Source organism: Eleutherodactylus coqui, chromosome 10, assembly GCF_035609145.1.
Source record: "Eleutherodactylus coqui strain aEleCoq1 chromosome 10, aEleCoq1.hap1, whole genome shotgun sequence".
NCBI lineage: Eukaryota > Metazoa > Chordata > Amphibia > Anura > Eleutherodactylidae > Eleutherodactylus > Eleutherodactylus coqui.
The window spans coordinates 49015769-49027177 of NC_089846.1; the positions used below are offsets into that span (position 1 = coordinate 49015769).

Consider the following 11409-nt stretch of genomic DNA (forward strand, 5'->3'; position numbering starts at 1 on the left):
CACGTTTCTCTGTTTCTTCGTGACATTGTGTATAAACTCCACACATACGCAATGTAATTGTATATATACAGCGTTTATGTGTTCAGAGAGAGCACTAGGGCTGTATTGCGCGTGATATGCGGTAAAATAGAACATGCAATGTATATACGCAAGTGTGAATGGATCAATGAAAATTAATGTGCATTTATTGACACCATTCACCACGTATTATGTACGCGTACTTCGCTATTAAATGACACTCATGTGACCCTGCCCTGTCAGTGTTTGGAAGTAACCTGATTCTTTGGGGGAACACATTCCAGAGAACTGGTGCAGCTATGGAGACATCTTGGAAATGGGAGTGAGAGGTTCATATTAAAGGAGAATTTAGTGTAAGGTCATAAGCAGAACCCCACACAGAAATGTCACTCCCTGGCTGACGGCTCCGCTCTGCGCCGGGTGACCAGCAGCCGGCACATCAAAGAGCCGGAGCCGCGGGAGAGGTGAGTGCCGCGCTGGTCCCTGCAGGGGGAATTCTTGCAGCGGGATCTGGCCCGGCTGTCTGCAGGCGGCCTTAAAGTTCAATATTCCTGGCTCTACTTCAAACAGCTCTGATTCTGTAAGGGCTACAAACATGCTTTAGCTTTAAAATGAGACAAAGAGCATGTCGGTAGCCCTGATACAGCCGTCTGTTCATCTAAGGCCTCACTCACATGAGCATGAAAATCATGACAAAGTTACATGTATAAAAAAATTGCGGCTAACTGTGTGAAAAAATAGTGTGAATGGACGTAATCAAGCTTCGAACTTAAAGGGGTTGTCCCGCGGCAGCAAGTGGGTCTATACACTTCTGTATGGCCATATTAATGCACTTTGTAATATACATTGTGCATTAATTATGAGCCATACAGAAGTTATAAAAAGTTTTTACTTACCTGCTCCGTTGCTGGCGTCCTCGTCTCCATGGTGCCGACTAATTTTCGCCCTCCGATGGCCAAATTAGCCGCGCTTGCGCAGTCCGGGTCTTCTGCTTTCTTCTATGGAGCCTTTCGTGCAGGATGCCGGCTCCGTGTAGCTCCGCCCCGTCACGTGCCGATTCCAGCCAATCAGGAGGCTGGAATCGGCAATGGACCGCACAGAAGAGCTGCGGTCCACGGAAGAAGAGGATTCCGGCGGCCATCTTCACAGGTAAGTATAGAAGTCACCGGAGCGCGGGGATTAAGGTAAGCGCTCCGGTAAGCTTTCTGTACGTCCCTGCATCGGGGTTGTCTCGCGCCGAACGGGGGGGGGGGGTTGAAAAAAAAAACAACCCGTTTCGGCGCGGGACAACCCCTTTAATTAGCGGTAAAATTGCCCATTCACATTATTCGGAGCTGCATGTTGCTGCTGCAGGAGGAGAGAGAGAAAGATGAAGGAAAGCCCTGGGGGAACCCCCTTCTCTGCGGGGCTTCCCTTCATCTCAGCGGGGCTTCCCTTCATCTCAGCGGGGCTGCAGAAATATCCCTAGCAGTTGCGAGACCGGGGTTCTCCTGCAGGGGAGAATAAGGAAATCCCCAGCAGCGCGATGCCAGGATTTGCCTGCAGGGGAGAATAAGGGATTCCCCCGCTGCTGGGGATTTACTCCATTCTCCCCTGCAGGTGAACCCCGCTCTCGCTGCTGCTGGAGATATTCCTCCAGCCCAGCTGAGATAAAGGGAAGACCTGCAGAGAAGGGGGTTCTCTCGTGGCTTTCATTCATCTCTCCCCGCTGTTAAGATATCCCTAAATTATGAATGGCCAGCCGCAGCGCATAGTCCCCCATAGGAGTCTATGGAGTTTTCTGCGCTTTGCACACCAAAGATAGGTCAGATCCTATCTTTTCACGCAGCAGGAAATTTTAGTTGTGGGCTTTCAGTTGCAAATATCTTATTATTTTAGGTGTATTTATTTATTTTTTTCAACTCGCCTAAAATTCCTTTGTCTAAACGTTTCCATAGGGATCCATTGGTTCTAATAGTTGTGTTTTTTTGCACTTGTAACTTAGCTGCGCTAACACGCTCGCGCGAATGAACCTTATAACTGTAATGTCTTTTTCCTGCAGAGCTGGTTCTACCGAGGAATTAAGCAGTAATGCTTATACCAGGAATCTTCCTCTGAACCATGGGACTGATCAAATCCACTGCACTGCAGTCTTTAGTAAACAGCTTTTGTTGGAAAATGGATGTGCAGCAACCAATCCTCATGTTACAATCTGAATGCTCCTAGATCTAATTTACTAGATGTTAAATTTAAATACTATTATTATACAGTACATCCCCTTATGCATTAAATTAGAGGGAATATATATAATATAGTCTCTAAAGTGACTTAAAAATAGAGCCTCACTCGAGTCCCATTTCATTAAATGCTACTAAGAAGGTTTCACTACTCATCAACGCTCCATGATGTACAGTTATGACATGGAGGATCGAGGGATCGATCCCACTCCATACAATGTGGGTTTTGTACAGCTGACACCCGCCCGCAACAGCCGCCATCAACACTCCAGCCGGTCACAGCTGTTAATCCTTTAAATGCCGCTGTCAATTCTGACAACAGTGTTTAAATGCCCCGATCAGAATTCCGGGGTCCCCATCGGCCCCCATAATGAGATCATGGGGAGCCATTCAGTTGCCATGGTAGCCAGAGAGCTTCTGAAAGTCCTGCCATTGCAGATTGCCTATCAGATTATAGCATGATGTAATACTATGCTATTACATCGTACTGCAGGAGCCAACAAACTATCATAAGTTCATGTCCCCTATGGGACAAAAAAAAAAAAGTAAAAATCATTTTTAAAAAGTTTTATTAAAGGGGTTGTCCCGCGCCGAAACGGGTTTGGTTTTTTTTCAACCCCCCCCCCGTTCGGCGCGAGACAACCCCGATGCAGGGACTTAAAAAAAAAACAGCACAGCGCTTACCTGAATCCCCGCGCTCCGGTGACTTCTATACTTACCGGTTGAAGATGGCCGCCGGGATCTTCTTCCTCTGTGGACCGCAGCTCTTCTGTGCGGTCCATTGCCGATTCCAGCCTCCTGATTGGCTGGAATCGGCACGTGACGGGGCGGAGCTACACAGAGCTACACGGAGCCCCATTGAGAAGAGAAGAAGACCCGGACTGCGCAAGCGCGTCTAATTTGGCCATTAGACAGCGAAAATTAGACGGCTCCATGAAAACGAGGACGCCAGCAACGGAGCAGGTAAGTAAAAAACTTTTTATAACTTCTGTATGGCTCATAATTAATGCACAATGTACATTACAAAGTGCATTATTATGGCCATACAGAAGTGTATAGACCCACTTGCTGCCGCGGGACAACTGCTTTAAGTATTAAAAAAATAAAAGCTAACAAAAGTGAAGAAAAAAAACTTTTTTAAACCCATATGTATAATAAAAATATCTAAATAAAAAAGATGTTTAGTATCACTGAGCCCATAAAAGTCTGATCTATCAAACAAATGCATTATTTAATCCGCATAGTTAACGTTGTCATAAAAAATATACACAATGTCAGAATTGAGCTTTTTTGGTCACCCCTGCTCCAAGAAAAAAACTTAATAAAAAGCGGTCAAAAAGTCATAAGTACTCCAAAATGATACCAATTGACACTATAGGATGTCCCGAAAAAAACGGCCCCTTGCACAACTATGTCGACGAAAAAAAAAAAAGGTTATGGCTGCCGGGAGATGATGGCAGAAAATAATTTTGTGTTTTTATAAAAATATTTTATTTTTTGAACATTGTACAGCAAAAAAAACTATATAAATTTAGTATTGTAGAAATCGTACTGACCCATAAAATAAAGATATCACGTCATTTTTGCTACAGTGTGTGCCGTAAAAACAAGACCTCTCCAAAAATGGTGGAATTTGCGCCTTTTTTTCCCGCTTCTCTCCATTTAGAATTTTTAAAAGGTTTTTCAGTAGATTATATGGTACATTAAATAGTATCATTGAAAAATACAACTGGTTCCGCAAAAAACAAGCCCTCATACAGCGACGTTGATGGATAAATAAGAGTTATGAGTTATTGAAAGTAAAGAGAAAAAAAAGAAAGTGGGGGAAAAAGGGCCGCATCCTTAAGAGGTTAAAAGTGTAGTACCAAAATGCACTATGACTTTAACTGCTCCAGGCTCTGTATCCATACCGTACATGGTGGTCCTGTAAAATAGTCAGCTCCTTTTGGACTTCCATTTGATGTCATGTAGAAGTATTAAATACTCCCTTTCATTAAACATCCTTTGGTATGCCTATAGAGTGACAAATCTCTTCATTTCACCTTTAACCCTTTGCTATCCAATTTTGGATTCAGGGTTTCCTAGGGGGCTTTCTCTTTCTGCCATTATACAATGGCACCATCTGCTGGCCAGAGCCAGTACTGCGGTATGGGACATGCTGGAGAGGCCCCCGACAACAGAGTGGCCAGTAATATACAGTAAGAATACCCTGCCGGACGTCTTCCGACATCGGAGCTGTACAGCCTTCAAATAGAAGGTCTTTAGACGTCAGACAGTGGATTGGAAAGGGTTAACTCTCCTATGTCCCCTGGTACTTGCCATTTTAAAAACGGAATTTCAATCCTTTTATCTTTTAAAAAAATTGTATTACACAATAAAATATACGACTTTTCTTTATATTGAAGAACTTGAATTTTTAACATTATTACACAAAAATATTAGGATTTGAAACTTTATTGGATAGCAGAAAGTTAAAATCTAATCACCCTGGCCCAATCTACTGCTCGTAGCTCAGATACATATAAGCTTTCAATAGAAATCCCCTGATTTGACTGTTATTGAAGTTAAATCTGCAGTCAACTGAATTGCCATAAAGAGTACGAGAAAATCGAGGTAATAAGAACTGAATGTCGAACTTTATCACGAAGTATAGCAACCTTGGCTGCCTTCCTCCTAGTCCTTCAACTTTTCTGTTCCCTTTATGGTTTACCTGGCCAGTTGTTGAACTGTGAACTCATCTAGTAAATGTGTTCCAATCTAACTTATCTGCTGTATTGCCACTTTACAGCCACCCTGAAGAATATGTTTACTTGGTTGCAAGTTTCCTAGTTATTAGGAAAGACTAGAAGCAATGGGATGAAACTGAACGGGAGGAGACACAGATTAGATATTAGAAGACACTTTTTGACAATGAGGGTGATCAATGAGTGGAACAGGTTGCCACGGGAGGTGGTGAGTTCTCCCTCAATGGAAGTGTTCAAACAAAGGCTGGACAAATATCTGTCTGGGATGATTTGGTGAATCCTGCACTGAGCTGGGGGTTGGACCTGATGACCCTGGAGGTCCCTTCCAACTCTACCATTCTTTGATTCTCTTTATGCCCCTCCTGCATGAGGGTTATTGTTGCATTTGAAGCTTTTTAAATTCTCACTTTTCAGTTTGTCAGATGTATCATATCAGAGAATTACATATGTGATGAGTTGGAACACCACAGGTACCCTGTTGTAAGAGGTGCTAGTAGTTTTAGCTTAAAGGGATTTGCTGGGACTAAAATATTGATGACCTGCCCTCAGGAGAACTCATCACTATCTGCTGATCAGGTGTTCGAAGAGACTGCTGCATTCAGGTGAGCATATGGCAGGACTGTGACATCACGTTCATCACTTATGTGACCTAGAAGCAAATGAATGTGATTTACTAGGCACAACTGCTATGAAGTGTATGACACTATGCATGGTATCCAGTGAAGGGACCGTGGTGCTTATAACCACTTCAAACAGCTGATTGGCGGGGCTCCCAAGTGGTGGACTCCCAACGATCTGATATTCATGACCTATCCTGTGGATTGTCCCAGAAAAGCCCTTTAAAATGAACCCTCTATAATGCAAAGCCTTTATTTTAAATTCCTAACTTCAGTCTAATGGCTGTTTCATACGTTGTGCTCCTTAGGGCCAATTTATATGCGTAGTGTTATCAATCTGATTCTCACTGAATTGTGGGAAACTGAATTATAATCGTTCAATGTAAATACAGCCAGTGACCGAATGATGAACAATAATTTGTTTAGTTATTGTTTTGTCATTTAGTTCAGGGGTCCCCAACTCCAGTCCTCAGGGACCACCAACAGGCCATGTTTTCAGGATATCCTATGGTAAGAACACCTCTGGCAATGTCTGAGGCACTGGCAATAATTACATCACCTGTGGTATACTGAGGAAATCCTGAAAACATGACCTGTTGGCGGTCCCTGAGGGCTGGAGTTGGGGAACACTGATTTAGTTTAGGCTAACATAACAAGCAAATGACGATCGACCTCTGTACTGTAAATGGAGGCGAGCGGCCAGAAGAGATTTCTGGCTGTTCCATCTCCATGTACTGAATGATTATTGCTCCTGTGTGAAAGAACAGGTGTGATAATCGCTTACGCGTCCACCAATCGTCCCATCTCAGAGGACCCTTAGAATGTGTACATTTGATCACAGCTAACAGGGTCCAGCTATCTAAAGTGGTCGGACGATGCTTTCGTACAAGGCATTGATGGGGACTGAATCTTCTAAATGATATGTCAAATGGTTTCAAAAGTGGAGGAACACCTTTAATCAAACTCCTTAACCTAACCTCCTAAGGGCTTGTATACATGACGTGCTTTTAGCGCAGTATAGGCACGGGAAAAGATCACGTCTATTAGAACCTAAGAAAGATATGACATGTCACTGCAAAGCTTGCATCTAAGGTCTGTGCTGCGAGAAAAGATAGGACCTGACCTATCTTTGGTGTGTGATGCGCAGGAGTTTCCATAGACTCCTATGGGATTTGGATAACACGCAACACAGCCCCCGATCATGTGAACGGGCAATTTCACTGCTAATTAAGCTTGAGACTTAAAAGCTGAAAATCGTCTGTTCACACTATTTATGCGTTTTTTTTTTTTTTTGCAATGCTATTAAAGCGTGAAAAACACGCTTATGTGAACGACCCCTTATAGTTACTTACTTTGAGTTCCATATATACATTGTAACAATAGGTGGCGCTGTAGAGGTATTGTTCCATCTTACCACTTGCATATTGCACAAAGTAGCATGAATGGCCCTAGGGCGCTTTCACAGGACAGTTTTTCTGTTCAGTTTTTTGTGAGCCAAAACCAGGAGTGGGTCCAAAATACGGAAGATATGCAAATGTTTCCATTATACTTTCTTTCCACTCCTGGTTTGGGCTCACAAAAAACGGAACATAAAAACTGTCGTGTGAAAGCACCCTTATAAGTCTCCTCACACCTTCTAAGTGCTCTCCTTAAGGAGAAACAATACCCTTCCTGACCCATATCTATAGGCCTCTCACTAGCCAAGCAAGAAACCTGCAGCACACTGATAAGGGACAATCGCCCTGAAACAGCTGTCTGTGCATGGTTAATTCTGGCTTTGGCTCACAATTCCCAGTCATTGTTAAAAGGCTTGTTAAAAAGTCTGACATTGACTTGCAGGAATGCTGCCTTCCAATAGGGGGCGCTGTAGGGGTATTGTTCCATCTTCCCATTTGAATACTTATTACACATGTCCTATAAATAAAAGGTTGAATTGTGTATTCAACCCTGTAGGTATAGCCAGGGCTATTCTCATGACCAATATTTCTGATAGCAGCATACCAGTATGTCTTGGTGTTGCTGGTTTATATTAATACATTGTCTTTTTTAACCACAGCATTCAAAAAGCTACAACAGTATCAAGATCTGGCATTTGAGGTACAGCACTGGATAGTTGCACATGGCAATGAGGATGCATGGGTCAACTTGACTTTTTCGAATAGTGCTCCTTCAAACAATGCAAACCTCAGCTGCATTGGTCAATTTAGGAAGAATGTAATCGTTACTACCTGTATGCATAAACTCATATTTTTTAATTGATCCGTATTTATAATCAGCGTAGTATAGTCCTATTGGCAATCAATATTTTCAATGAACTGTTTAAGACATACACACCATAGAAAACCAATAGATATAGCCTACAACATTATCTGACATTTCCCTTTAGAGCCCCGAATGACAACTTCTAATCAATGCAAATACAGTGTATTTGAAAGTCTTTAACCTAGCATATAGTTATCTGAAGACACAATTATACGGTCCCTAGAGAGCCGGAAAAGAACAAATACATTCCTAAAGTACCTACATGTTTTTAAGGATTAAGCAGAGGAAGAGATTGTCCTGGCTATGAATTCTTATTATCTCTCCTATACGTATGAATGTAATGACGACCGACAATGTACGTAACTACTAAAGCCATCTTGAGAATGCCATTAGCAACTAGCAGCCTAAATTGGCCAATTGTCGTAAGGGAACATTTGGTACATAATAGGAGATCTTCTTAGACATAATTAGGGTCTTTGATAGCATTACTTTAAATGAAGCTTTTATATATATATATATATATATATATATATATATAATATCAGTGATTATCCACTGTAGCTGCATATAGAGGGACCAAGTCCAGTAAGCTTGGGAGTACCAGCTGATAGCAAGGATATGGATTCCACCTACCCTGAGGTATCTGCCATGTTTGATTTATGATCTAGGCATGTGTTGGATTAAGGCCCCCTTCATACAACCATATTTGCGCACACAAAAGTACACTACGCAGTTAATAGAACACATTGCTTTCTTTGGGTTTGTTCACATGCCAATATTTTCCTATGCATTTCGGTCTTGCAAAAAAAATACAGCATGCTCTATTTTCCTGTGCACCCCAAATCCCCATAGAAGTTAATGGAGATGCGCAAGTGTGTGCAAATTACGCTAGGGGGTGCTTGATACGCTGCGTAATTGCATAGGAAGAAGAACATCTGGAACGCATTAGACTAATTAGCTATTCAATCGGCGCATCTTTATTTGCCGCACGTAAATGAACGTACTTTGTAAGCACAAAACGTACAGTAATATACGCAGATGTGCATGCAAAAAAACATAGTTCATTCCACAATAGGCGTGTGCAAATACGTATATGCTCATTTGAAGGGAGCCTTATGGTTGCTGGAACTTTGCAATTAAAACGTTGGGCTCTGAAGTGGAAGGGTCAGGTGTGTGACCTTCATGAAATCACACTTTCCAGATGCGTCATATAGAGCGCCCACTTCTAGCCGTGTCATCAGTACACAGAAGGATGTAGACTGTTCAAGCTGAATGGAGTCTTAATTAAAGTGCTGTAGTTACAAAGTATAAAAAGAAAGTTTACTGAATCCCAATTAGCCCACAAGATTTGCCTATACAGAAAACTAATATGATCCATAATGATAGTATAGTGCTCCGGGTTGTGTGCGGCACTATGCTATACAAGCTTGCCTACTATCTAAAGTACACCTTATATCAGACATCTCAGTCATATAGCAGATGCTCAGCTTTTACCATGTACAGTATATAATGGTATACCATGAGAATACACATTCTATATCTATACTTATACGTTAGTATGATATTGTTGAGGATCTTACAGAATATAAAAGTGACTTCTCTAAAGAGATAACATTTATTAAGCTTGAAGGGAGAATGGATCACTCTATGCTTGTTGTAGGACATACAGTATATGGTGCAAATGTAAAGAATGGGATCACACAATACACCCTGAAGAATCGCAGAAGGACTAAGCTGCATCATTTCAGGAAAAGTCAGTAGGTAAGTAATCTTGTAGAACTTACCTGTAGCTCCAAAGAGCAGAGAAGCAAGAGCGAGCAGGAGAAGCATCCTTATGTCCCCGTGTGTGCTGCCAGAGACTGAACTCCTAGATTGTAGGGAATAGACGAGAGGAAGGAGGAGGTATGGGGAGGCTTCCAGCAGAAACCTTTCCAACACTCGCTGCTCTCGCAGTACATAGAGATCTGCAGAGCAGCACCTGGATATTCCGGCTACTGTTAGCATTAGCACTATTAGTGACTCTGCACTCAGCGCTTTATAGCTCCTAGGTCACGTATAATGGCTGCTAGTCATTAAGTGCAGAAAATGGGAAGGTTTACCTTGTCTAAAGGTCTGTAAGTCATGTCATTTTTAGTACTTTCCATGGAGATTTTAAAAGCATTTCAATCATGGAAATGAAAGCAAAGATGAGTATTACATAATGGAAATGAATACAACATATAGTCTAATATATAGTCTGTGATACCTGTATTCTATGTGTGGTATAACTTTAACCCCTTAAGGACCAAGTGCAGTAAATATAAGGCGCTTGGTTCTGGGCTTTAATCTTAGACGATAGTAGAAGTATGGCGTGGGATTAAAGCCTCTGCTGCTGCAATCAAGTAGGAACAGGTTAGATTCTCAGTCGTTAGTCACAGCAGAGGACCCAGAGGAGAAGGGAGAAGCGTTTTTTAACTGCCTGTCTTCTCCTTTCCGGGGTACATAGTGCTCAATGAGCGCTATGTACTAAGAAGTGGAAGTGGAAGTGTAACTTTCACTATATGACCCGGCGATCACGTGACCGTCGGTCCCCCTCTTACAGCAGAGTTACAGCGTCCTAGTAGACCCTAATCAGTATTGTTAGTGACTATTGTCACTATAGTGGGATGTTTTCCCCTGTAACTGGGGCTCCTATGGTTTCGGCTCCAATGGATGCCCCAGGTACAGGAGAAAAGAGTCAAATAAAAATAAAGAGAGACAATGTGAATGACCCCCAGAGGTCTTATAGGATGTCATGGGGGACATGGATGTTAAATAAAAATAGTTACGCAAATAATTAAAAGAAAATTAGGGAATAAAATAAATGAGTAAATGAAGGAAAAAAATTGGTCAGTAAAACCACCACATGGGTAAAATCCTCTGGGACCAAAACACTATGATCCTTATGGGGTTAATATAGTTAGGAGATGCAGGTCTTGCCATAACTAATTACTCCATATTAGACATGACAGAAGACATAGTTTAAATATATTGTCTAGTTCGGGCAACTGCGTAGGTTTCAGAAATGCACAACTAGAGGCGCCACAGTTCCATAGTACAAAGCGATAAGGACTCTGTGTGCTGCCGAAGGAGCTCTGATGATGCTTGAAGTGGTTTTCCAGCTTAGAAGGTGATGGCAGATTGCTTGGAAGGGTGTGACTACTGGGAACCCTACCAGCCTGAGAAAAAATGGGTGCAGTAGTGGTTTAGTGCAGGGGTCCCAACCACCGCTCTGCGGACCAGGACTGGGCTGTTGGGGGCTTTTTTCCGGTCTGCACCACTACCACAGACCAGCCCTAAACACTGACAGTCTGTTCTGCTCTGCGGTGGTTCAGAGTACACTGTCTGGGCTGGCCTCAGTAGACGTGGCTCCCGGCAGAGAACATTATGTGGGACATACCAGGGCAGGGTGGCGGGAGACCTCAGTGATGTGGCTCCCGGCACAGCACATTATGTGGGGCAGGTCGGCGATCTGGCGACAGTGTCATGGCTCCTGGTGGTGGCCTAGTCTACAGCGCTGTACACCGAGGTCCC

The 11409-nt window shown here is 42.7% G+C and overlaps 1 protein-coding gene across 1 annotated transcript in view; it reads right to left on the bottom strand.

The window, feature by feature from the left end:
- LOC136579736 (relaxin receptor 1-like) overlaps positions 1-9707 on the bottom strand; it is a 335848-nt gene extending 326141 nt beyond the window's left edge. Inside the window, exon 1 of the mRNA XM_066579797.1 lies at positions 9642-9707. Coding sequence (XP_066435894.1) covers positions 9642-9687 — 46 coding nt within the window. The 5' untranslated portion in view covers positions 9688-9707. The remainder of the gene's footprint in view (positions 1-9641) is intronic.
- Between the last annotated feature and the right edge of the window lie 1702 nt (positions 9708-11409).